The sequence below is a fragment of the Temnothorax longispinosus genome, chromosome 11 (assembly GCF_030848805.1).
Source record: "Temnothorax longispinosus isolate EJ_2023e chromosome 11, Tlon_JGU_v1, whole genome shotgun sequence".
NCBI lineage: Eukaryota > Metazoa > Arthropoda > Insecta > Hymenoptera > Formicidae > Temnothorax > Temnothorax longispinosus.
In genome coordinates, this window is record NC_092368.1 from 17,832,371 (window position 1) to 17,857,336 (window position 24,966).

At 33.6% G+C, this 24,966-nt stretch overlaps 4 protein-coding genes across 9 annotated transcripts in view; 2 read left to right on the forward strand and 2 right to left on the reverse strand.

Annotated features, from left to right (window-relative positions):
- Positions 1-8: 8 nt before the first annotated feature.
- Positions 9-7,847, forward strand: Dor (vacuolar protein sorting-associated protein 18 dor). Of its 4 annotated transcripts, XM_071794133.1 has the most exons (19): positions 50-205; positions 416-514; positions 592-775; positions 1,061-1,395; positions 1,486-1,533; positions 1,913-2,102; positions 2,432-2,553; positions 2,898-3,113; positions 3,420-3,536; positions 3,596-3,708; positions 3,822-3,933; positions 4,241-4,423; positions 4,835-5,152; positions 5,343-5,478; positions 5,594-5,815; positions 5,971-6,122; positions 6,311-6,408; positions 6,760-7,071; positions 7,230-7,847. In XM_071794133.1, the coding sequence occupies exons 2-19, from the start codon at positions 434-436 to the stop codon at positions 7,291-7,293; spliced, it is 3,003 nt and encodes a 1,000-aa protein (XP_071650234.1). In that variant the 5' UTR covers positions 50-205; positions 416-433; the 3' UTR covers positions 7,294-7,847. The 4 variants fall into 4 exon arrangements, with proteins under 4 accessions (XP_071650233.1, XP_071650234.1, XP_071650232.1 ...); XM_071794132.1 differs by having other exon boundaries at positions 9-112; positions 1,061-1,533; XM_071794131.1 differs by having other exon boundaries at positions 1,061-1,533.
- A 340-nt stretch (positions 7,848-8,187) lies between these two features.
- Positions 8,188-11,790, reverse strand: LOC139822437 (putative 3-methyladenine DNA glycosylase). Of its 3 annotated transcripts, XM_071794137.1 has the most exons (6): positions 11,676-11,790; positions 10,990-11,150; positions 10,566-10,716; positions 10,279-10,485; positions 9,906-10,115; positions 8,566-9,577 (listed from the first exon to the last, which is right to left on the reverse strand). In XM_071794137.1, exons 1-6 carry the CDS (start codon positions 11,692-11,694, stop codon positions 9,171-9,173), a joined length of 1,155 nt encoding a protein of 384 aa, XP_071650238.1. In that variant the 5' UTR covers positions 11,695-11,790; the 3' UTR covers positions 8,566-9,170. The 3 variants fall into 3 exon arrangements, with proteins under 3 accessions (XP_071650239.1, XP_071650238.1, XP_071650237.1); XM_071794138.1 differs by lacking the exon at positions 11,676-11,790 and having other exon boundaries at positions 8,188-8,701; positions 10,990-11,302; XM_071794136.1 differs by lacking the exon at positions 11,676-11,790 and having other exon boundaries at positions 10,990-11,314.
- A 2,391-nt stretch (positions 11,791-14,181) lies between these two features.
- Positions 14,182-19,234, reverse strand: LOC139822367 (facilitated trehalose transporter Tret1). Its single transcript, XM_071794015.1, has 5 exons — positions 19,007-19,234; positions 18,226-18,405; positions 16,944-17,140; positions 15,272-15,578; positions 14,182-15,078 (listed from the first exon to the last, which is right to left on the reverse strand). The coding sequence occupies exons 1-5, from the start codon at positions 19,083-19,085 to the stop codon at positions 14,453-14,455; spliced, it is 1,389 nt and encodes a 462-aa protein (XP_071650116.1). The 5' UTR covers positions 19,086-19,234; the 3' UTR covers positions 14,182-14,452.
- Positions 19,235-22,215: 2,981 nt separating this feature from the next.
- Positions 22,216-24,966, forward strand: part of Rho-5 (rhomboid-5) — a 93,100-nt gene continuing 90,349 nt past the window's right edge. Inside the window, exon 1 of the mRNA XM_071794011.1 lies at positions 22,216-22,456. The gene's annotated coding sequence lies outside the window, so the exon portion shown is untranslated. The remainder of the gene's footprint in view (positions 22,457-24,966) is intronic.

The window sequence follows — 24,966 nt, forward strand, 5'->3', positions numbered from 1 at the left end:
ACCAGCGATCAGCTGATATTGTTCAATATTTGTTTGCCGTGAAAAATTTGGCATCTCCCCTCGATGCCACGTGCGTGAAATCTATCCATCTTTCGAAGACTTTTACGATGGCGTAAGACGGTCAATCGGACTTGTTTAGGAGACGCAAGAATTTTTAGACTTATAAACCTCTTCCCTATGCGTTATTTACCTCGAGATTGAATCGGCAAGTGAAACAATGTCACTTTCTTGTATCAGAGAATCTACAATATTTATTTTGTTATTAATTTGAATCCATTGAGATTTATATTGTTTTTTTGCAAATTTGGATTTTATCATAGATGTAAACATTGAATAGAAAATGTCCTGTTTGTTGTTATATTTTTAATATTTTCAATAACGTGGTTTTAATGTAAATGTACGTATGTGTGCACAGATTTACTCAGCGATCAAGATGACGTCGATGTTTGACCAGTACGAGCAAGCTTCTCAGCGTTCCAAGCAAGTGCCGGCACCGCCAATTCGTCCTGATATCGTACGTCCGTTGCTAGACGTCAATTAACGAAATAGATAAAGATAGTCACTCAACAACATTGTAACATTATTTTACAGAGCACAGCTGGATTTATTCAAATGAAGCTGCAAGATGACGGGCCCATATTCACTAAGCAGAAGGTCAACTTTCTGCCGTCAGATAAAATTCTTCACTTAGCTGTCAGCAGTAACGCAATTGTGATTGCTATGGCTAACAACATTTTGCTACGCATCGACATGAAACAACCTGACAAAACTGAAGGTAAATCAGGCACAGCCACTTGCATTATTTTAGTAGTAGCAATATGTGAATGATAAAATTTTTCTTGCAAATATTGTTCGGCTTATAGATACGTAAAAGTTGATTTTTTTATTGATAAATTATATATAGATATTAATAAATTGTATAAGTCTTTAATAAGAAGGTTATAAATGCAAGTTTTATATTACGTTTCATCATATCAAGTAGACGTTAAATTATATATACATTGCGTATTTACTTGAAAGTTAATTCTTCGTTGATAGAACATCAAGTTTTCACTTGCAGAAATCGACATATCCAAGTATGCGTTGAGCATGAAAATATCCGGCTTGTTTTTGGACCCTTTGGGTCATCACCTGCTGATAACTTTGGTGCCGAGACACGGGGACAACCCGCCGCCGGAATTATTCTACTTGCATAGGAAGACGGCGAAGCTCAAGCAAGCTGGCAAGTTCAAGGGTCACGAGATCACCGCGGTGGGCTGGAACTTTTCTAATGCTTCGGAAACGAGCTCGGGTCCCATTCTACTAGGCACTTCCAAGGGCCTGATTTTCGAAACGGAGATCGGCTTGGAGAATGACAAGCTTTTTAACACGAGTTTGGAGCAGTACTGGCGTCAGGTATTAATTGCTTACACGCTAGTAGGGCCATCATTTCATTTATCTGCTACTAACACCCTTTCACCATTACATTATTCATTTTTAACAAAGCTTCCGAATTATCTGCCTCTTTATGGTTCAAAAGAGGCGGGAGGATTGGTAAGTTTGTATGTTTTTTTAAATATATTTATATAATATGTATTTTTACATAAATATAATTTATATAGGTACGATAAATTCAGATTTCACAAGATTTAATTAGATTCAGATTTCACAAGAAATAAGTAATTAGGAAATATTTTCTATTGGCATTATCATTTTTTGGTCGTGAAAGAAAGCAATAAACGCTAAAAGTTATTTTTGTATTTTTATGAAAGGTAAAAACTAGTTAGAAATTTATACAGTGATCTTGTATGATTGAAATAAAAGGGATTAATATTTTCTAATTATTTATATTTTTAATCATTGTTTAGATATCATCCAAATATTCTACCTGAAATAGTGTGAAATATTTTTGATGCTATAAACATGATTTTAGGTGTTTGACATTGGAAAGAATAGCAAGCCTCCGATCACTGGAATAGAATTTCACAAAATTCCTAATTCGGATAAATATGTGATTATCGTGACCACCCTTATGCGCATTTACCAGTACATTGGTGCCGTTGGCAATCCCGAAGAGAAGCCTCTCTTGCAACAAGTATTCTATAGATATCTAAACGCGCAAGGTAAGAGAGAAATAAAATAAAATATGTTCTTGATTTTGGATTTTCAATATTCCTTAAATGTTCAGATCCTCAAACAACTCTGAAGTAATTCTGTAAAGACCAGTATTTATATTTATTATAATTAAATATCTAAATTCAAGTATAAATCTAAATATATCGATTTGCTTCGTTTATTGTGCATTTATTTTTTAAATATTCGCTTATAGAAGCGTGTAAAGCAAAATAGAAAAGGAAGAGGAGACGTGCTCAGTGTTCTGCGATCTGAGGAAATTAAGAAACGGTGGTACATACAGCACGTTTGAATGAATATATGTTTTATATGTTTACAGAGACCTTTAACGAAGTAATAAATTCTTTGCCATATTCGAAGATGCAATTTTACTATCCATTCCTAGGCGTCTTGCCAAAGTCATTTGGATGGCTGACGGAAGCTGGTATTCTGTACGCTCAGGTATAATTATACTACCGTGTCTCTTGATATATTATATACTGTCATATTTCTGTTTTACTTTAAATATCTAAGTGTTAATATCACATGTAAATCTAAACGTGCGTTTCTCAATCTCTTGTTGCTTTCTCTTCTGTACTTCATTTATCTTCAAGACTTGTTATTCCTCCGCTATTCACGGAAATAGGGAAGCTCGGATAGCTCACTCATAAACTTTGCAATTTCCTAATGTGTTGTTCTTTTTACGCATGATTGCTTAGAAATGTGGGACGACCTCTCCCTGGAGTTCATTGGCTCGCGTTGAGAACCATTGATCCGGATGAAGAGTGCATGATGATCGGTTTTAGGTGGACGCGAAACCGGACGCGAAATACGTACTGGTGAATCAACGGATGTTGACGTGCCCGGAAACAAGTCTCATGGGTAGTAACGTTCCGCAAACCACTTCGGTGCCGTTGTCTTTTGTACTGACGGAATTCCATGCGTTGCTGTTGTATCCGGATCACGTGAAGGGCATATCGCTTCTAAATCAGGAATTGATATTCGAAGACGTTTACAATGACGTATGTGCATTTTTCAACAATTCTTTATCATTATTAGGATGATCAGTTATCAAGAGACACGGTAGTGTCTCGCGCCAAGTACACGCGCAGCGCGAGACCGCCGTGACTCTTACGCGATCGCACGAGTTGCATAATTACAGTACACTGAGAATGAGAGAGTTGAGAGAGAATGTGTTGCAATTGTAATTAATATAAATATAATTAATTCAATAGAGCTCGATTTTATAGAGTTCGTGTAATGGTAAAACTTTCTCGCGAGATATTAAATATACATATGTTATGCAAGTATGATTTAATGATGTTTAGGCAGTCGGCAAATTAATTGGCATCACCAAGGATCCGGCAACGAGGTCGATTTGGGCTTATAGTGAGCGAGCTGTTTTCAAGTACAAAGTAACGAAGGAAGATAGGAACGTTTGGCAGGTAAAGCGAATAAGAATGTAATAATTTTGATCTGACAATAACAATGATCTTTCATTCAGGTATACGTCGATAAGGGTGAGTTTGAACTGGCTAAGCAGTATTGCAGAGACAACCCGGCGCACATCGATCAAGTGCTCGTGAAACAGGCGGAAATGCTCTTCAAGAATAAAGAGTAAGTTTGTGCGTTTGCGTATATATGAATGTGTATATAAAACAGTTTTTTTTTTTCAAGTTTTATCTACTTTTATTTGGTTTGGTTGTAATATCTTGAATATAATTTTGCAGATACGAGAAGAGCGCGCTAATATACGCTGATACTCACTCGTCTTTCGAGGAGGTCTCCTTGAAGTTTCTGCAGGAGTGGCAAATTGAAGCCCTGAAAACGTTTCTGCGCAAGGTAAACGATAAGAATTATCTAGCGATTTTATTATTTAGCAGTTGTCTTATTTTACGCAAAAATTAATGAACATTTACATTAATTAATTACAATAATTACAAAGTCAGGTAATACTGTGGAAAACATTTATTATTTTAGTTATACATATATTGAAATGCAATTGCTATAATATAATTCCATTCCAATTTTTTCTTACTTTCATATTTTTGTATAAACGTTTCATATTTTCAAAATTTTTTAATATTTTTATTTAATTCCAAAATCGCAATCAATAGTTATTTATTTTAAAATGATTATTTGTCTCAAGAAACTCGACGGTTTGAAGACGCAAGACAAGACGCAGATAACAATGATTGTCATTTGGGTGACGGAACTGTTTATGAATCAAATGGGAGCTCTGCGCAGCAGCAACACGTCCTACCTTCACGATTCGCAGTACACGGAACTGCAGAAACAGTTTGACAGCTTTCTCACCATTCCCAAAGTCGAGGTACTTTGAGAGAATAAGGGTGGATTGAAAAAAAAAGGATGTACAGGGTGCTTCTTAATTATATTTCATGAGTAAATATGGAATTCGAAAGAAGAAGAAAAAGATATATAAATATAAATTAGGCATCTCTAAAAAAATGTTCTTTAATTATATAATTAATTATAAATATAATTAAAATACTTTAAATAATTTTTTCTGATATTGTATATATTTTTTACTATGTTTGACATTTTTGTTATTTACAATTCTAAATTTATCTCTTGAAGTATTGATATTTTAGAATTATAATTAAGAATCATTCCAGTATTTAGGTATTGCATTTTTGTGCTCTTTTTTCAATTATCGAATTAAATCGATTTATACTAAATTTAATATCACCTTGAAAAACGGTAACTAGAGCTTTGGATGCAGGAATGTATCAGGAGAAACCGTAGCACGATATACGACTTGATGGCCAGTCATGGTGATAAAGACAATCTAATATGTCTGACAATAATGCACTGCAACTACGAGGAGGTGATTCGTCAGCACTTGTACAAGAATAACTACTTGGAGGCACTCGGGGTACTCAAGAGTCAAAACAATAAGGACCTCTTCTATCAATTCGCCGGGATATTATTACAAGAGCTGCCACGGCCCACGGTGGCCGTTTTGATCTCGCAAGGATCGTCACTGAAGCCGGCGAAGCTTCTGCCAGCTTTGGTCTCGTGCAACAGTGACGAGAAACACGTAAGGAAGAAAGAGAGAGCATATTATAACTCTTATTTTACACGTATCGATATAATGATAATTACTAAATTAAGAATAACAGTTGGTTATTAATTAAAATTTACATTAAAAAGTAATATTGATATCTGGAACTACACTATTTTCTCTAACTGCGTAAGCAGCTTCATTGACAATTTTTTATTTTTTACAGGCAAAAGAAATTATTAAATATTTGGAGTTTTGCGTGTATAAGCAGGGCTCGCAGGAGCAAGCAATTCACAACTTCCTTCTATCCTTGTATGCGCGTTACAAGCAGGGCGAAGTGATGCGATATATAAGCTCTCAAGGTAAACATCTCGTGGCCTTTTTTTATGGAGAATCAACTTACTTTAGTTATGAATTGGTTTATTGACTTATTGTAACTTCGTTTGAAACGGAATAACCTGTTGCTATTATTTCTAGGTCAGGATATCAGCATGGTGCACTATGACGTGCATTACGCGTTGCGTTTGTGTCAGGAGGTAGGCTTGACGGAAGCCTGCGTGCAATTGTCGGCTTTGCTCGGTCTCTGGACCACCGCCGTGGATCTCGCGCTCACGATCAGCGTAGATCTCGCTAAGCAAATCGCCGCTATGCCATCTGATCATGATGACGAGTTGAGGAAGAAACTATGGTTGAAGATAGGTAATTTCAAGACAATTTTTTAATCAACAATCATCTTGATACGATTAGAAATGCTGTATATACGACCAGACTTATTGTAATTTCAAACTTGTGCTTATAACTTATTATTAAATTTATTTTTGAATATGTTTTTACTGTTATACATGTATGTGCAGCGGAGCACGTGGTGCGAGAAAAAGACGACATACAGCAAGCAATGGAGTTTTTGCAACACTGCGATTTAGTTAGGATAGAAGATATTCTGCCCTTTTTCTCTGATTTCGTCACGATCGATCATTTCAAGGAAGCTATTTGCAATTCCCTGCAGGTACAGACTACATCTGTTTTTGAATTTATGATCAGATTTCAAACTGAATTTTCTCCCGGTCCTAGATATCTAATTTTATATTTTATCTCCTTTTAATGATCTTTTTATAATTATATAGATATAAAAAATTATTAGATTCGAAAAAAGTAATTATTTATAAACAACAACTTTTGTTAAATTTTGTTCAGGAATATAACCAGCATATTCAAGATCTTAAGGAAGAGATGCAGGAAGCCACGAAAGCAGCAGAACTAATACGGAAGGACATTCAAGCTTTCAGAACCAGGTATTGATAAAGCATTGTACCAATATTTTTAATATTGCATTCTTTAACATTGCGCTTATGTACTTAACTTGCGCTTGTGAAGATCTGCTCTTTACATCAGTTGTACATTAAAGATTTATTATTTCTGTGCATCATTTTACGCTCGTGAAAAATTACGCAACAATAAATAAAGTAACGATTTGCTTCATCTAAATTTAATCTAATATAAAAATAAAATAACAAAATTAGGATATGTTAGGTTTATCGAAAATTCATTAAATATAATGTATCGTACTCCAAAAATGGTTGCTTATTACAATATCATACACATTTTCTGTTCTCGATTTAATTATGATTTACGTTTATTTTCAGATGCACCTTCGTGCATGCGCGGGACACGTGTAATACATGCGACGTGCAACTGTTGCTGAGACCCTTCTACGTATTTCCCTGCGGTCATAAATTTCACAGTGACTGTTTAGTAGCGGCGTTAACGCCGATGCTGTCTATGGACCAGAGGACGAAACTGGCGGATCTTCAGCGACAACTCACGGCTATCTCGAACCGGCCCGAAGACACCACTTCGACGATCTCCGTGTCGTTGTCGACGAGGGACCAAATCAAGGCCGATATCGACGAGCTGGTCGCCTCGGAATGCCTCTACTGCGGAGAGCTTATGATAGAGTAAGTTTGATAAATGGTTCAACAGTTAAGGAGAGTTTTAATTGTAAAATTTTAAATAAAATTTAAATATTTTTTAGAATCCGAACATTATATAAAATTCTATAGTTTAAAAATAATTTTGGATTCTAATGAATCAATGTGTAATGATTGATTTACAGATCGATAGACAAGCCATTTATTGAGGAAGAGGATTACGAACGCGTGATGAAGGAATGGACGTGATGAGGTTTCCTCGCTGAAAATGTGATAGAAGCACGCTTATTTTTTTCTCTTTTATTTTGAGAAGAGATTAATTACGCCCTGTATTATACGTATATACACATATACATATATACACGATAATCATAGCTTGGTCATAAATTAATTATTATGATCTCAACATTGAATTTTTGAGATTTAATACTTTTCAAATTTTTATTAATTTTCTTATAGCTATAAGTTTCTTAAGATAAATGTATAAAAAAATATTACAATACATTGAACTTCAGCTTAAGACTTTTGGGTCGCATAATAGTGAAATTATTATGATCTAATTATTAGGATTACAATTTAGATCCTATATATATATAATTTAAATTATATATAATTTAAATCATATTTATGTATATGTATAGATTGATTAATATAGAGCAAACTTAATTCGCATAATACAGATCCAATCATTGTAATAAGTTACTTTAATCGACTCATTGCCAAAATCGAATAATTTATTCACATGCCAGAAATGTATACAATTTGAATGTATAAAATAAACGTATACAACATTAAGATCTTAATCAACGTTGATGCTTTATAGTACATAATTTGTTGATGACAATTTCATAATCAAATTTTTCGAATCTTCGCAGAATTGTTACTTCAATTTAATCGTATCAATATTAATTATCAATTTTTGTCAACATTTTTATCAATAATTTGTATAAATAAATAATTAACGGGCATAAGTTTTTTTGAACTATCAATTTTTTATAGCAGGATATTAAATGGAGAGATCATTAGTAAAGTATTTTATCATTCATAAAGAAATTGAAAATAGAGCGATATAAATCGTTTCTCTTGAAAAAGAAACGAAAAAGCTTGTGCTTCGTGGTTCTCTAACAATAATTTGGTATCTCATTCGAATGACTAATTTGTTACTTTATTTATTATGATTCAGATTTATATAAAGAATGTTTTTAAATGCACTCGATAAGAATATCACTCTTTTTCTTTTACGTAGGAGCATGCAAATTGGACTTGATAGAACGATCAGCCTCGAGCAGTTAAAGAATTTCCATCTCTGCCTTCTTGTCTCTCTTGCTGACGGACGTGTTACCATAAACATAAAAGCGCAAAGGCTTGCTGGCCCATTCTGGACCGTAGCTGTCGATTCCGATCCTGGCGGCCTTAACGATCTTGATATCCTCCAGTGCACCATCGTCCTCGATCCACATACCCTTCCATGTACAAACAGAATACCTGTTATGTTCTCTATTAAGCTGATACGCCATGCAGAGCTTCGAGGGGCCGTTGCACAGCTCGTGCGGTTTAAGATCGGTGCGGGTTTTCCTCTTCATCTTACGCTGATCAGCCATGCCCTCCAAACCCTCTAGGGGCTCGACGGCTCGCAGCAGCACCGCACATCCCACACCTAAGATCTTATTAACAGTGAGGTGAAGATCTTTCGAAGCTACGCGGATGTAAGGATCAATTCTTCTATATTTCTATCCAAGAATATATGGTATTTCTATGAAACTATGGCACTGTAAAATACGCTCTTTTGTCGTGTAGAGATATCAACGATTAAAGGATTCAATGAAAGTCTATCTCAGCTTCAGCTAAAACAAGGATTAGCTTCGACCTTAAGCTTCTATATTTTGAAGTCCGCTAAGCACGCACGCTGGGATTAAAAATATATGATTTTAGATTCGTGATGTGTCGTAAAATGATATAAGGAATTAAAAATTTATAAATTATAATTTTTAATTTAACTATTTTTAAAAAATTCTTAACTTCTTAAATAGAAATATATTTTCGTAGACGAGAAAAAATTTGAAACTTGCCATGCAGGTACAGATTTGAACGTAAGAAGTTTTTTACTTGTCTAATATTTATAAAGCTTAACTTATTGCGATGTAAGCGTGTTCCTCGTATTCAGAATTTTTTTCGTCGACGCTGACGCTTCCCAGTACATAATATCGCGTCTTTACGGCGCGATTATTGTTCGATTTAGGGGTTTCAGATGGTATGGCTACTATAGTAGGAGACCTTACAAAGGGTTGACTCTCGAGCCACAGATTATTACACGCATAAGCGAGCTTCCGGTCGAAAGCGTCCTGGTCGATCGCAAACGCGTCGCAAATCTTGAACGGATTATTGCAAAGCTCGTGTTGCTTTAGGCGCGTTGCATGTGTCGCGATTTGTTTTTCTCTTCCGTTATCCTTGCGCCGCATATTTCTTAGCAATTCCATATACTCGAGGCCGACCAACGGTTCCACCGCTTTGATCAAAACATGCGCATTCCCCTCTAATAACGTTTAGACGTTATTTAGTATTGTAATATTAAATAAGTAGTATTGTGATACTAAATTGTAATTTTTTAATGTAATTCATCAATGGGCGATTCTCTTTTCAAATAAAAAATGTAATTCAAAATTGTAAAAACGCGATATTTTCCCTCTAAACAAATCTATTACATTCTTCCTGTATTGCTATTGATAAGTTAGGGGACAACTTTGTTCTTTGCTTTCATATTATTTTTATGGTCTTTATCATTTCATACAAGTGAAAAGAAGACTCATCTCAATTCTTCGTAGAATAGAAATAATGAAAGAAATTAGTTTTACCGTACTCACCTTGACTAGAGATATTGAAGCAATGGTACATGCCGTATGTCATGTAAACGTAAATAGTCCCGGGTGGCATGTACATCGGCAGGTTGCGAGGCGTAACTTTGTTCTGGTAAGTCATGGACGCCTTGTCAATCGCGCCTAAATATCCCTCGGTCTCTACGATCCTACCCTTGAGGACAGTCCCGTTCTCGAGATACCTTACAAGTACTTTTCCTGTAGGAGAAATACAAAATTAACGAATATACAGCTTGTACGAAACAGAAAAGAAGCGATAGGATGTCTTTCAAGTAATTGCCACATTATTCTTTAAAAATAAAAAGATAATTTTAATATAATGAATAGTGTTGTTGTGAGAGAAGTTGAATTCTTTACAAACCCAACAGCCGCTGCGCTAGCTCTTCACAGGGAGTATCGAAGAACTCGTACTGCAATCTGCCAGAAGATAATTCCTTCTCCCAGGGTGTCACAGGAGGATCCTCTAATTGACTCAATTCTGCTTTCATCATCTGCAAGTCCACAACTGCTCTTCGTTTTCCTTTACCGGGTTTTGCGTTTGGTTTTAACTCCTCTTCTTCCTTTTCTTCTATATGAATATTACAGATGAGCGTGTTTATAAAAATAGTAGAGTAGATAATTTGCAATTGACTGATTGATCTTACTTACTTTCAACGTGAGTTTCCATTTTGGGCTCTCTCTGAGAAACCTTGGATCTTTTAGAAGACGCAACAACTTGATCCATTGTTGTATCGCATATATTTTTAGTATTTTGATTTCGTAAGGACTTGAGGTTCAGTTTTGGTCTTTCTGACACCGTCTAACAGAAAGTAATGCTGATGCAAAAGATGAATATGACATTTCCATTACATAATTTACTTAATATTTAATATGTTGTTCCAGTTATCTCCAGTGATTTTTTTTTAGTGTAGTCATATTAAAAATATTAAAATCAACTCATAACGTTCAAGAAAAAGTAAGGAAAGTGCTATTATTCTTGAAGAAATATTCATTTCATTTATATCTACTCCGTTGAAATGAACTGATACAATCGCCCTTATTCTTGACAGCTATGCACAAAATGTAAACAAACCGGCGTTCGGGTTTTGGTTATCGTATCCTCGCCATTCTCATCCTTCTCGATTTTATTTCCCTGCTGAATCCTCGTAGCCGCTCTCGTTCGTTTCATTGTTTGGCTCTTTGCCACGAATCCAGTCGTCCCGCAACTTCCAGTGGCTCGTGAATGAGTTATTTCTACGCGAGACAATTCGCGGACAATGCGAAACATCAGGTTTTAAGGCTAGGTTTAAAACCGACAGTGTTCTTGGTGTGTTCAGCTCACAATTTTTTATACTTTACGATATTTAAATCTTAATTACTAAATTGGAGATGACATATTGCTGAAAATTTTAGAATTTTTTTTCACATAATTTTTCACAATTTTTGTATAATTTTACAATATATTTTAAAAAATTTCTCAGATTTTTTTGTACAACTTAATTAAAACACTTTTTAGAAATGCTAAAATCTGAATCTTTTCTAGCATTATTCTTATATGCAGTGTAAATTCTGAAATATTTTAAGATAATATTTTCATTTTCGAAGAAAACTTAATTATAAAATCTGAAGAAGTTTAAGAGATCTTTCTAAAATCTTCATAAATTTAAAACACAAAAAAATTATAAAAATATTATTAGAATTTTAATTGTTCACCAAGATAAAGATACAATAATTGATACAATAATAATTAGAGATAAGAAAAATTTAAAAGAAAATTACTGTGGAATATTTTCAGCATCGATCGACACACAATCTGCGTTTCGTGAATCTCACAAAATTAATATAATGCACCTGCTTTGATTACAGATTACATAAGTATATGGACCTATGGACTGCCAGCAGGCTGCATATCTCGATCATAACAAAATCAAACGATAAGTATATCCAAATGTAAAGGTTTTTGATCAATCCGCGCAAAAATAAACTGTATTTTTACCAAATTGTTATATCATTTTATATTATGCCATCTTTATTCTTTAACTTGCATGTATTTAATATTTTGAAATTAATTTTATTGTTTACAATTATAATAATTTTGTTATATTTATACTATTCTTTAAATCTATAATCCAGTAATTGTATAACAGTATATATTATAATTATATGAATAGAAATGTTTTTATATTTCTGCATCGACTTTATTTGTCGTACTTCAGCAAAATTTCGCATTCGCGAATGACAAAGCTGCGGGATTAGGCGAACCAGGCGAACTAATTGGATAATTTAATACGTATATGTTTCTAATCATTCAACGATCTAACAAACACGTCATTTTGTTTCTATGGAACTGCGCACTCCTATTGGACATCCAGATGCCCGCGCATTAGCTACGTTCAATGGAAAAAATCGCTCAGTAAACGTTCAGAGATTCTCCAAAATGATTGGTTTTTGCTTTTAGTTCCTCGCTAGATCTAAAAATCTAAAGAGAGTAGAAACCACAAACCATACTAAAATAAGAATCAAGCGCTTTTCCCGAGCTGCTTTTTGCCCTAAGCGCAGCCATTGCGGTGGCTGCGTTCCGATATTCACTGCAAGTACTGAAAATCTATATTTTACGTAACGTACACTATAGATTTTCAGTACTGACAGTGAATATCGGAACGCAGCCGGTGTGAATCGAGCATAATATCTTCACAAGCAGCGCGCCAGAACGGCGTGCGTTTGAATTCGAAGTGTCGCGAATACTTTTTTTTTCGTTGTATGTATGACACGATTTCTTATCGTCGCGAGAACGGTGCAATTCGCGCATGCGATAAGGCCAAGCGCAACCGCGGCAATCGGCGCGGCACTCGGTTGGTGATGCGTGCGCGGCGAGCGAATCGATTAGATGAAATTAACTAATGCCAAGGTCGCGCGCGATTATTCGATAATGCGCGCGATATTGCTCTCGTTGTGTTTACCGGCAATTAACGGACTTCGCAATGGCGTGTTTCAAATACGCTAAACATCGCACTCGAGCCGCGTGTACAACGAGCGACAATGCAAGCAATAAAAAACGGCTCAGCTTGTAATTATCTTATATCAAACATCTTGGTTAAAAAGAACAATCTATTATAATTATATAGAGTTAGCGTTCTAAACGAGAATTATACGCATTAAATGTACGTCTTTTCTGTGCGCGATTACTGTGTCGCGCGCGCTTTACGCAATGTTTTTTTATACGATTGAAATATATAATTTTCTATTATAAAATAATTGCAATTGCATTAGTAAAGATATACGTACCATGTGAGAATCGATCTGATAATCTTCTGTTTGAGGAATATTGAAGGTATTTCGTAAATGCAGCCGATAATAATCTCATACCGTTATATAAATTAAAATGCAATAATTGCAATAAATTAATTACAAGGTTATACCGTTGCAACTGAATCAGTTTTTAGGAAATACAAAATTGCATTTGTTTCCGGAGGCAGTTGAACAATATTGATTATCTCACATATGTCGTTATATCTATACGCTATAAGATTTTTGATTGGTGATTAGTAAAATTTATTCCACCGCGGTTAATGTTAACATTATTAATTAAAATTATTATTATTATTATTATTAAGCGAGACAGATTAACGACATGTACAAATAAGAAATTAATTAATATATATATGAAAGAAACTTTTATGACGCTAACATATAAATAAATTAAAGTGTGCAAAGCATAAAAAGATTGATATTATATTTAATATATTATTATCATTGTAACAATAAGTTTATTTACGATAATTATACTTTACACATTCTAAGATAATGATAATATATCCAGTATATTTTAATAAATATGTGATTTTTTTATATTAATTTTACGTGCTTCAAAATGTTAATTTAAATATAATTATAAATTACACGCATCTTTTATGTAACATATTTGACAAATATTAAATATTAAAAAAAAAGAAAAAATTAATAAGAGATATTCGGAGATATTATTTTACGTTCTGAAATTGAAATGTAAAAGAGTAATTTATTTTACGATTGCATATCTAATTTGTTCGTACGATTAAATAAAATACTGAATATTTCGCGTTGTAATATTTAATAATTTGTACAATTAAAAATCTATTTGAATATTTAAATTTCCTTATTTTCTCGTTTGTTAATTTGATGATAAACTTAAAAGCTTGAACCGCTTGAGAGAGAAGCGCTTTAAAAATATTTAATTTAAAAATATAAATACTTTTAAACTTTTAATAAATTTTTTATTTCTAAAAACATATACATAAATGTTTGTTTCATTATTATTAGTTAATTAGCCTACAAGATAAATAAACCATGGGTTTATTGCATAAACTTGGTTATAAATTATCACCCAAATTACAGAGATCAACATTTCAATTTAAGAATTGTGAACATTTGGATCTCAGAGGTCATTTCGAAATTTTAGATCTAAATTTTCGCTCTATACCCTAAAGTTTTAATTTTAGATTTTTTCAGGTTCAACAACAGGATTAATGTAAATTTTTTTAAATTATAGTTCTGATTTTTCGACAAATCGCGCCGCTTCATTTTTTTATGGCTTGCTGGATCTCCAGCAGGCTTTTGCCGGTCGTTTCGGGGATCAAGTACCGCACGTAGGGCACCGCTCCGAGCACGAAAAGCCCGTAGCTCCAAAAGACGATTGTTTCTCCGGCCAAATTGACGAAAGGCTGATAGCTCTTGACGAACGCGAAAGTTAACAGGGCGTTGCTCGAAAAAATGCAAAGGGACGCTAGATTCTTGAGATTCGCCGGGAACATCTCGCCCACGAGGGTGCTGGGCACCGTGGACAGACCGCAGGACACGAATATATTGAAGGACAGCAATGACGCGATCGGTAACCATGTCAGGCTTACAGGGTCGAAGTTCAGAGAGAGAAGATGGAAGTGAAGACCGAGTGCGGCGAACGAAACGGTGACGCCGATGCTGGAAAGTATCAGGAGGTTCTTCCGACCGAACCTGTCCACCAGCAAGATAGTGATGAAGCCGGCGGCAACCGTGGCGAAACACAATGCCATTACCACGATCGACGGGGTGATGCTCACTTTGGTACTGACGACGATGATCTCGGTATAGGCGTTTATTGTGCTGAACGAGCTTGCCTGAACGAAGATATTTAAACCGAGCATGATGAAGATGTTCTTCAGATTTACTGGAACAGACGCGAGGATTAAATTCTCACTTAAAAGATGTTCTGTGAAGTGATGAAGGTATTTTTAACGAGGAGAAAGGTTTTTTAATAAATGTTTTCGAATAAAAACTTTATGGTGAACGCTTCGAGATTTTAAGAAAGCGATTTTTATATCAAAGGCACAATCAAGTAATTCATTTCGCTTCTGGGTTACCTGGTAACAGAAAGGCCTTGAGCTTCATTAAAACGCTGGTGCTGGCACCGTCGACAAAGTCCTGCAGCTCCTGTATTTCGGCCTTGACGTCAGCCTCTCGTCGGAACCACTTGAGAGATGCCTCGGCCTCGTCGATATTGCCGTGAAGAGCATAATGATAGGGTGACTCAGGTATCAGGCTGAAGAGGACCATGAAGAGGATATTCGGTATGAGGCTCACATAACCGAACATCTCCATGGACATGTAAGGGCCCATCGCATTGCCCAGGAACATACCCATTGATGCGATGTTCACGTTCAAGGATATCTGAAGGTACGCGTATTATGATGACAAAGCCTTTGCCATGTTGTTTAGTAAACTTGCAAAGTGGATTATTGATAAGAATGTTTAATTAAAACAACATAGAAGATCAAAGGTTAAAAGAGAGAAATAAAAATCAATACTTTTGTGTTTATCATAATAGTTACATTGAGCGATTAATGTCAGAAGATTTAACTTTTACGTGGTTATTGTTATGTATACACCCTCTCGGTGTTTTATACTATTAATGTTATTTTATAAGATCCAAAAATATTTTATATGTATATTATGGATTCTTATATAATAATATTATAAAAGATATTATTTTTTTATGATATATTTTGTAACATTGATTTGTAGTATTGCGTCGTTATTTTATTAAGTATGAGAAAAGTTGCTCCTAACATTTAATAATATTATTACATGGCAGATTATTTAACAGATTCCAAAAGATATAATTGTTATTTGTAACTAGAATATAATAATTGAATAATATTAGACATAAATAATATTGAATATAAATAATAAAGAATAATATAAAAATAAAAAATAATCGACAAATAATATACAGAGAGATATTTTTATTAGTTATTATTTTAGAGTTAATGATTTCTTCAATCTTGATTTCTTGAGCTTTACTTAAAAACCAATATCAATAGTTTTAATCTTTAGAAGTGATAGCTGATGATTAGTATTATGTCTTAAATCACAATCTGTCGCGTTCTACCGTCCTCCTTGTAATCTGTTTTAATTGTCTTGGGAGAAGATAACGAAGTTTAAATATTGAAGATATCTCAGTCGAACTGAATAGCGATCGTGACTGACCTCGTTTCCACCGCCGTGTGCTTTAATGTTTTTAATGATAGAAACCTGATATATCGATAATAAGAAGTCGGAATTACATTATAGTGTTCGTTACATCCGTTCCAAATTTCGTCAATTTAAAATTTTATCCGTTCTTATGTCTAAAATTCTTAGAAAAAGTTTTTAAAAAATTGAAGAACTTATAAAAAATTGCGTAAATTTATTATAGAAAAAGAATCCAATATATAATCTAAGAAATAATCCGGAGAAAGGAGAAAGAGTAATAAGGAGAAAGAGTCCAAGTTTGTCAAAAGGATAAAATAATAAACTATACTTCGAGAAAAAAGTAATTAAAAAAAAAAAAGAAAACTGGTATCATTATCAAAGAATTAATGATGATTAAAAAAAAAGTTGTAATCATAGATATCGTACAAAAGAATTTCCAGTTTTTAAGAATTTCCAGACAATACAATTATCTTGAGATTAAATAAGTAATTAAATGAGAGATAAATAAAAAAAGAATAAAGCCAAATAAAGCTTCACGTACGGAAGGATTAGTTAAATTACCAGGGAGCCTCGGATAGCAGGATTGGCGATCTCGCCGAGATACAAGGATACCGCGGGCCACATGATGCCCGATCCGATTCCGGAGCAGAATCTGGAAAGGTAGAGCCACGTGATTGACGTGGCGCAGATGTTGAGGATCCAGCTAGAGAGTAACGGCAAGCCCGATAACAGCAGCACCTTCTTTAACCCGGTGTACTCTGAAGGATTGTCGTGGCACGTATTAGAGACATGTCATCCTGAGAACAAGATCACCACAACTCAGATCTGCGGCTCTCTTTAAAAGACGAGAGACGTTGTCTTTCACTTTCGTTTACGCATTATGTTGCGCCGATAAATCATTCTGTGCGAAGAATGCGTGATTGAAGAAAGGAAGACGCTTCTTTGGGTTAGAACAAAGATACGATTAATTGTCTGGGGAAAAGGATTCGAGGATTTCAAGAGTCCAGTAAAAATCTGAGGTGTTTCAAAAAAATATGGGTCTATTATTCACAGTTTTGCAGGAATATTAGAATTATTTAATTGCGTGGTCAAGATAGATTGAGGTCTTTGAGAAGGATTTTATTGTTTAATACGATACAAGGATATAAAGATTCATATCTGAGTTTCAAGGACGTGAGTCCGAGGGTAGGGTGGCTCCAAATACTTTTAATAGTTTCACTTTTTCTTGATTTTCTATCTTATTTTTTACTGTTGAGACATAAAAGATTTACTTCGAATTTTCGACTATTGCTGAGTCGTGGTTGGCTTGTTCTTAGGTCGCAAATTGTTGCTCGTTTTCAATCGGAAGAAGATTCAAACCGCGTCGAGGTCAAACGATTGATAAATCGAGAAAAATTTACTGGACAATGTAAAAAGAAGTGAATACAGAAAGAATTGTATTTCTTTCTCTCTTAGTACATCCCATAATTTAATAATATTTTAAGATTAGAAGTAGAAAGAATAGAATATTGCACACTGATAAAAGAACGAGATTTACTTAATGGAAGACATTATTATTCATGTGTCAATAACATGTAAAATAAATTATAGAATGTTGAAATCACGGTTAAATATATATTACGTTTTAATTGACATATTATAATTATAATTTATGACCTATAAATATATAATATATTATGTTAATACAAACATATAGTTGACTTGTGCTGGGGTGTAATAGAAAGAATTCAAACGACGGATTTGATCGATTTAAAGAAATTTATCTCGATAAATCTTTTTAAACTTGTGATTAATGAATCTTATGAGGACGTGTATGTTTCTTTAGCAAAACGATGTCCCTCACCTTGACAAAAAGCACCGAGCAGCGCACCAATTACACGACCAAGGCTTAAAAGGGACGCGATCCAAGATGCCTCGATGTCGGTCAGCTTCAAGGGAACGTCTGCTGTCGTTGATGTTAATTGCGCTAAATATGGCGATGCCCAGCCGTTGGCCAGACCAGAAACGATGGTTTCTAGACTGACTGTTGGGGAAAAACGAGACGTAAGCGTTTGAGCTGTCATTAATGAATAATAGTAACAACAGCTCACGGAAAGAATTGCTGAAGTACTTAAAAATTTAGATACAGATTTGAAAATAATTGTATTGGGTCATCAAAATAATTATATAGAACGCTCAAGCTGGTTGATAGAATGCCAAATTTTTGCTAGTATTATTATCATGTTTGAGCATCCCTATAGTAATTATTTTGACAGTCCAACAAAATTATTTTCAAATCTGTATGTAGCTAAATTTTCAAATATTTAATTTAAATATTCAAATTTCAGTGCGCTTCTTTCCGTGCGCTTTTACGAAAAAGTGATATTTACATAATGTGCTTTTTTTCCTCGAAAGTTAACAGTTTTAAACGAGAAAATTGGATTTTGCTTTTAACATTAAAACTAACAGAACGTAACAGTAATGATAATAATAATAATAACAACAACGTCTGTCTAATTTTGAATTAATTAATTTAACACAAAATATTAAGCTATCGTTGTATTCTACATTAATAAAATAATTTTACCTACCAAATGCACACGTAATTTTAATTAAAATATTTTACTGAATAGCTGTGTACTTACTTGCGAAAGCAGTCAGCCATTGTGGCCAAACAGTGATTTTCCTGCCTGCGGGAACCTCTGGATCCTTGGTGCAGGACATCTTTCCTCAAGATGTGCAGGATGTAAGTCGCATATTACGCGTCCGGATAGAATTGCACTGACCCATGCAGGTTCGAGATCCTCAGTTTCCAACGAGGAAGAAAAGAGGTGAACGCATTTACATTCCGATAAGGATATGACTTATTTATGGCGTCATCACGCGTCATGTGATTTGATAATTTATTCCGTAAATCCCATTTGACGAAACGTCTATTTGCACACTGGTAGCGATCTATAAAAAACGAACGTCAGTACCGATTTATCGTTATACAGATTTAAATGTTCAAACTCGACGATCTTTAAGAGAAAATGATAAGAATCGCGTTGCGTACCAAACGTCTCGAATTAAAAAAAAATCTCAAGTTCGAATACGTCTCGACGACGTCTCGAGAGTTTAAGTTTTCAAGCATTCAGAGTGCTCGGAGGGCAAAGCTTCAAAAACTTTTAAAAAGATTACGTATTCGAAGCTTCGAGGATTAAGTATAAATTTTGAGTTTGACTCAAATTTTAATTTACATTTTTCGAGAACTAGAGAGAATTCTCAGAATTTAAATATTATAGATACATATTATAAAGAATATTTTATTTATTTATATAAGCAATTCACATTTTATTATTTATCTATATAATACGTTTGTAATAATTATATTTAATACTTGAAAGAATCGGGGCATTTTACGTACAAAGACAGCACTGACTTTCGGTTTTGGGAAGATTCCAGGTAGCGCGCAAATATTGGATGAAAATAGTGGTAATTGACGACGGTTACATTCTTATCGCGAAAACATGTCATGCGCCTCTAGTTATTAAAAATACCGAAGTTCCGGCGGTCTTCGTAAATTTATTGCCTTAACGTGAAAATAATCACATGAGCATTTTATCTTCTCTAGCATATTTTTGTTTAAAAAAATCTCGCCAGAAATCTATCATGTAATATTCTATTTAAAAATAGAATATTATTTTTAAATAATATAATAATTGAGATTATTTATGACTTTATGGAATGTAATTTTTATATAAATTATATAAGAAATTTTGTTAAATTTTGTTAAATTTTTTAATGGAAGTCTTTATCTGCAGAATATTGTATATATATAAAAAAGCTAAATATCATTTTACTGATTTTCTAACCAAGTTAAAAGTCAATCTTTTCTTAGTAAAAATATCCAGGTTAATAATTTTTCAGTTATAAATCAACTAAGAAGAAAGAACTTTTTACGAATAAAAATTTAACTAATTTCAGACGGAGCTTAGTAGAATTTAATAGAATTTTAAAAGAATTTTAATATAATTTAAATAAAATTTTAATTCCTAGTTTAATTATAGAATGTGTAATACTAAACTTTGTGAAATATATATGTACCTATTTTTTTCAATCAATTTTTTTTCTTCTAGAGATTAATTTATTAGTATTCGAGGACAATATGTAAACAATTTATTCAATATTTTCTGAGAAAAAGTAAGGAAAAACTTAAAACCAAAGATATTTGAAAACGAAAGAAGCACATTAAAATTACTGTGACGTGAGCTTTATTCATTTTTTTGATACTGGGGTGTAAAAATCACCCCAGGCGCTCCTGGGTTAAACGTTCCTCTTTTTCCATTATTACATAATTAATAAATGTTACATTATTACATATAATGTCCTCGCTCGTTATTTCCTTTTTTTATCTCTATTATGCTTTACGCTCACGAGCTTTTAACACTATCATTATTTTATTTCATTTGAGAATATGGACACCATGAAGGATAGGAACTACTCTTTCGCGAAATTTGGCAGTTGGTAGCTATTTTTTAAATGCTCGAATTCGAACGTACCTCGCGTTTCGCGCATGATAAATTTTCTCACTGATTTAAATGTAATTTAATACCGACATGCGACGCTTCCGGTTTGAGGGGAATATCACATACCAATCGCCGGACGCCGGATCGGATGGTCTGGAAATAAATAGAAGTGACATATGTCGACCGTTCGTTAGCAAAACGTCTGTCACGTCACGTATATGCGCTCAAAAATGTGTTCTCATTAACCATTAACTTGAATTCGGTCGCGTCGGCTGTTTTTAAATTTCCGGTCATTAACGAAACGTTGCGCGGCTATACGAAATCGTGACCGATTCCGGAACGAATGACGTCGCGACGCTTTTAATTGTAAGTACAATCGTAAATTACTCTGTTTTTTTTTTTTTTATATTTGTCAGCCGCGTAATATAAATTCGTCGTTTGTATATCGGTGATTTCCTTGAACGTGTATCTCGCGAGATTTATTCGATCGGAATTCATCGCACGAGCAGTCTGCATAGCAACGACTATATTTTTGCGTTCCGCGATCATTTATCTTCATTTAAGCTCGTATATATTTATTCACTTATATTTATATACGTGCTTCAGACGATCTATACTTTTCTGACAAAAACTTTATTCGTAATTCTATCTATATACAAATAGAAAGGCATTCAATTACGAATAAAATTCTATAAGGGTGGTCCAAATAAAACACGGACCAGCTGTTTTAGTGAAGTGTGTAATTTAAGACAGCATAAGAATATATTACGTTGTTGCTGATTGTGTATATACTTATAGATACATATATACATATATGTATAGGCACTACTAACCTTTAAGCATTTGTCCCGTTTTCAGTGATTTCGTTATTTCACGACGCAGCAACCTGAGTCTATGTTTCATGTTCACGATCTTTTGTTACCTTAAATTCCAACATAATTTTAAATGGTTTTTATATGAGATAATGAAACGCGAGAATGTATTTGTTATTCAAAGTGCGGAAAGTGCAACATAAAAAAGCGCTACTAAGAACAATAGATGTAGCATCGTGAATCGTGACCACGGTGGAAGGAAAACAAGGGGTCATTGCTGAACTGGCTGCACTATAGTTCAGGAGTTTATCTTTGTCCTTCTAATGTGAAGTAAAAAAATATAAAACATATGCCGTAAGATATAATAACATATGCTGTAGGATTTTTAGCACTCGGGTGATGTTTCTGCACGCAGCTCTGCGCAAACGAATGGCACACTCTTTGTTTTCCTTCCACCATGGTCGTGACAGGTAGCAGGTAGCACGTGAAGTCGGTTAATAATTTTCGGATTCACTCTCGTTTCAGATTTGACTGTTACGCTTTTTTCCGAGCCGTCGAGCTGTATCGTACCTTCGTGCACTCGTACTTTCTTCACATTGCATCGTAAGAAAATGCCGGTCACAATTAATAGCGGGAGCGTCGTAGAGTGCTGCGCGATTATAATTAATCGTGTTTCTCCGAGTAGTGAGTGTTACAAAGGAGCAACAACGATGGAACAATAGAGGAGAGGGAGGCCTCGAAGGTGTCAAATAATGCAGACGGAGCAACTACTGAGGTAAATTAGTAATTTATTATTATTATATACGATAAAATATATGTATATCTATATGGATAATTGTTACATATGTATAATTTTATATTTAATAATTTTTATATTTTATATTATGTAAAAGTCACAATATAATTTGTCGCTTTGAGTATTTTACACATACACATACACACGCGCGCGCGCGCTCAAGGAATGAAATTAAGTATATTCTACGAAATTGATAGGATGTGCAATATTTTCCAACTTATTATAAGGCGAATATAAAAGGAACTTTTATTTAGAAAAGCATAACAGCATCTAAATATAATTAAAACTTTCTGCATTACAATCGTGCCTAGTTTACAAACACGGCAAAACATAATATCATAATGTAATCGAACTTTTCGAAATACGTATTATTCGAACCTTTTGTATCTCGAAACGTGATAAAAAGCAATGCAACAAAGTATATTAAATTGATAAACAATTGAAAAAATTCAATACGTATATGTATCTCAATATTATTACATTATATTAGTATAGGAACATATTGTTTTTTTGAAAGAAAGAAAAAATAAAATAAATGGAAAAAGAAATAATTAAATTGATTATTTAAGCGTGCGTACACCCACACACACATGCACACTTAGATACACATATCGATGTTAAATTCAGTGTTAAATTGGATAACGAATAAGTGACTTTTATCCTTTTTTTCTTCTTTTATTGTATTTTCGTATTTGTTCGTGAAAGCGATATGTTTTACACGATTTATAAGGCGCGTTTTTCATATTTTAAAATGGATTTCTATTTATAATTTTATATGCAGCATACATTTTTTTAGATACATATGTATTTTATTGATTTTACATGCAAATACTCGCGAAACTGATCAAATCGTAGCATTGTTATGAATTTCTTTTAAAAATTCATGAACGAAAATATCTGATGGTAACAAGATCATACATAATTGTTCATTTATATGTTAGTTGTCTTTTTCGAAACAATTAATTATAGATAACTGCGTTGTATGATACATTCTATCAGTTTTCTGAGTAGCTGTATATGTATATTTATATTCTGATTCTTCCAATGTTTCTTTTATTACACAAAATAAAATTAAATACAATTTTATTTCAAATTCTGACGCAAATTATAGATCAATTAAAATGCACTTGTATAGATTGAAGTATATATTTATTATATAAAGGTTTTATATATGTAACAATATATGTAACAATCAAGATTGCCTTGAAGTTCGCATAAATTAAAAAGTTCCATTACATTTCAAGAAATTAAACTTAATTTATGCGAATTTCAAGATTTTACGCGTTTTAATTTTAAAGCATTCGATTAACGTTTTGATATTACTCTGAATATTATTTCTTATATTTGAATGCATATTTGAGTGTATCAAGCTTTCATAACTAACATGAAATACATCAATGATTTTATAAACGGATACATAAACTTAATCACACTTTTAGTAATTAACTTATTAATATTAGCAGATAGCTTTCTTATACATGCAGTATGTAACAAAATAAAAGATAAAATCAGTTGAGCATTAAAAATTGGTATCTCCTGAAATTAGAATCATAGATGACAGATTAGTTTAATTCCTTTCACGCGCAAAATTAACAATATGGCAAATCTCGCGTTAACATCTCAAATAAGTCAGAATTTAGCTTTCTTTTTTTTTAAATGTGCGATTTTTTGCATTTGTTAATCCCAAGAAATATTTAGTCCGATACGTTCAATTAAACATTTTAGTTAGTTAACTAAACATTAGTTTAAATTAATTAATTCTTGATTAAAGAAACTAAATAAATTGTTGAAATAACTAATGTTTAGTTAACTAACTAAAATGTTTAGTTGAACGTATCGGGCTAAATATTTCTTGAGATTAACAATTTTTTTTCTCAGTGTGGACATATTCGTCAAGTTTCTATATAATTTCACGTTTTACGTATTTAACCGAGCTGCATTTCTTTCGTTCACCATCAAAAGCATCGCAACTTCTCCAAAACCATCTTTTCGCGCGAATGTGCTCTCCGATTATTCATAACCAATCCCGGCGACAAAACAACCCTCTCGCGCGCTCCCGTTCACCAACCCTCTCGTTCTCATCTCTGCCGTTCTCTTCCCCGCCCTCCCACCGTCCTTTACCCTTGTCGCCCTGAGAAGTTCCCAAAACAGCGCGATGCCTCCGCGAAAGCATCGTTTCACCGCGAACATCGTGCATTTCCGGCGATTCTCGTGAATCTCCGATAGGGGTGTATTTAGTAAGCGGCGAAATCGTTGCCTTAGACGTTATGGAAATACTTTGCAACTTTTACTTTTATTTATTAAATTCCCTAAGATCTTGATGAAATTAGTAGGATGATAAATTATCCAAGACTTCATTTAAATTCTCAAGATTATGACATGATAAGATTTTGTGTGCTTAAATTGTTAAAATTATATAAATTATCCATTATTTTACTTAAATCTTAAACATTCCTACTTTTAGAGAAATAATACACTCCATGCTTTCA

What these genes read in the sequence shown, in the direction of transcription:
- LOC139822367 (XM_071794015.1), bottom strand. Translation starts at nt 19,085, where the DNA reads ATGTCCTGCACCAAGGATCCAGAGGTTCCCGCAGGCAGGAAAATCACT. An exon ending in CTGCTATCCGAGGCTCCCTG is followed by an intron (nt 15,579 to 16,943) that starts GTAATTTAACTA and finishes GCGTACCTTCAG; the next exon opens with ATATCCTTGAACGTGAACAT. An exon ending in CAAGGCCTTTCTGTTACCAG is followed by an intron (nt 15,079 to 15,271) that starts GTAACCCAGAAG and finishes CGTCTGTTCCAG; the next exon opens with TAAATCTGAAGAACATCTTC.
- Dor (XM_071794132.1), top strand. Translation starts at nt 434, where the DNA reads ATGACGTCGATGTTTGACCAGTACGAGCAAGCTTCTCAGCGTTCCAAG. An exon ending in TCGAAGACGTTTACAATGAC is followed by an intron (nt 3,114 to 3,419) that starts GTATGTGCATTT and finishes AATGATGTTTAG; the next exon opens with GCAGTCGGCAAATTAATTGG. An exon ending in GCAACAGTGACGAGAAACAC is followed by an intron (nt 5,153 to 5,342) that starts GTAAGGAAGAAA and finishes TATTTTTTACAG; the next exon opens with GCAAAAGAAATTATTAAATA.
- LOC139822437 (XM_071794136.1), bottom strand. Translation starts at nt 11,184, where the DNA reads ATGTTTCGCATTGTCCGCGAATTGTCTCGCGTAGAAATAACTCATTCA. An exon ending in TAACCAAAACCCGAACGCCG is followed by an intron (nt 10,717 to 10,989) that starts GTTTGTTTACAT and finishes ACTTTCTGTTAG; the next exon opens with ACGGTGTCAGAAAGACCAAA. An exon ending in GCTAGCGCAGCGGCTGTTGG is followed by an intron (nt 10,116 to 10,278) that starts GTTTGTAAAGAA and finishes TTTCTCCTACAG; the next exon opens with GAAAAGTACTTGTAAGGTAT.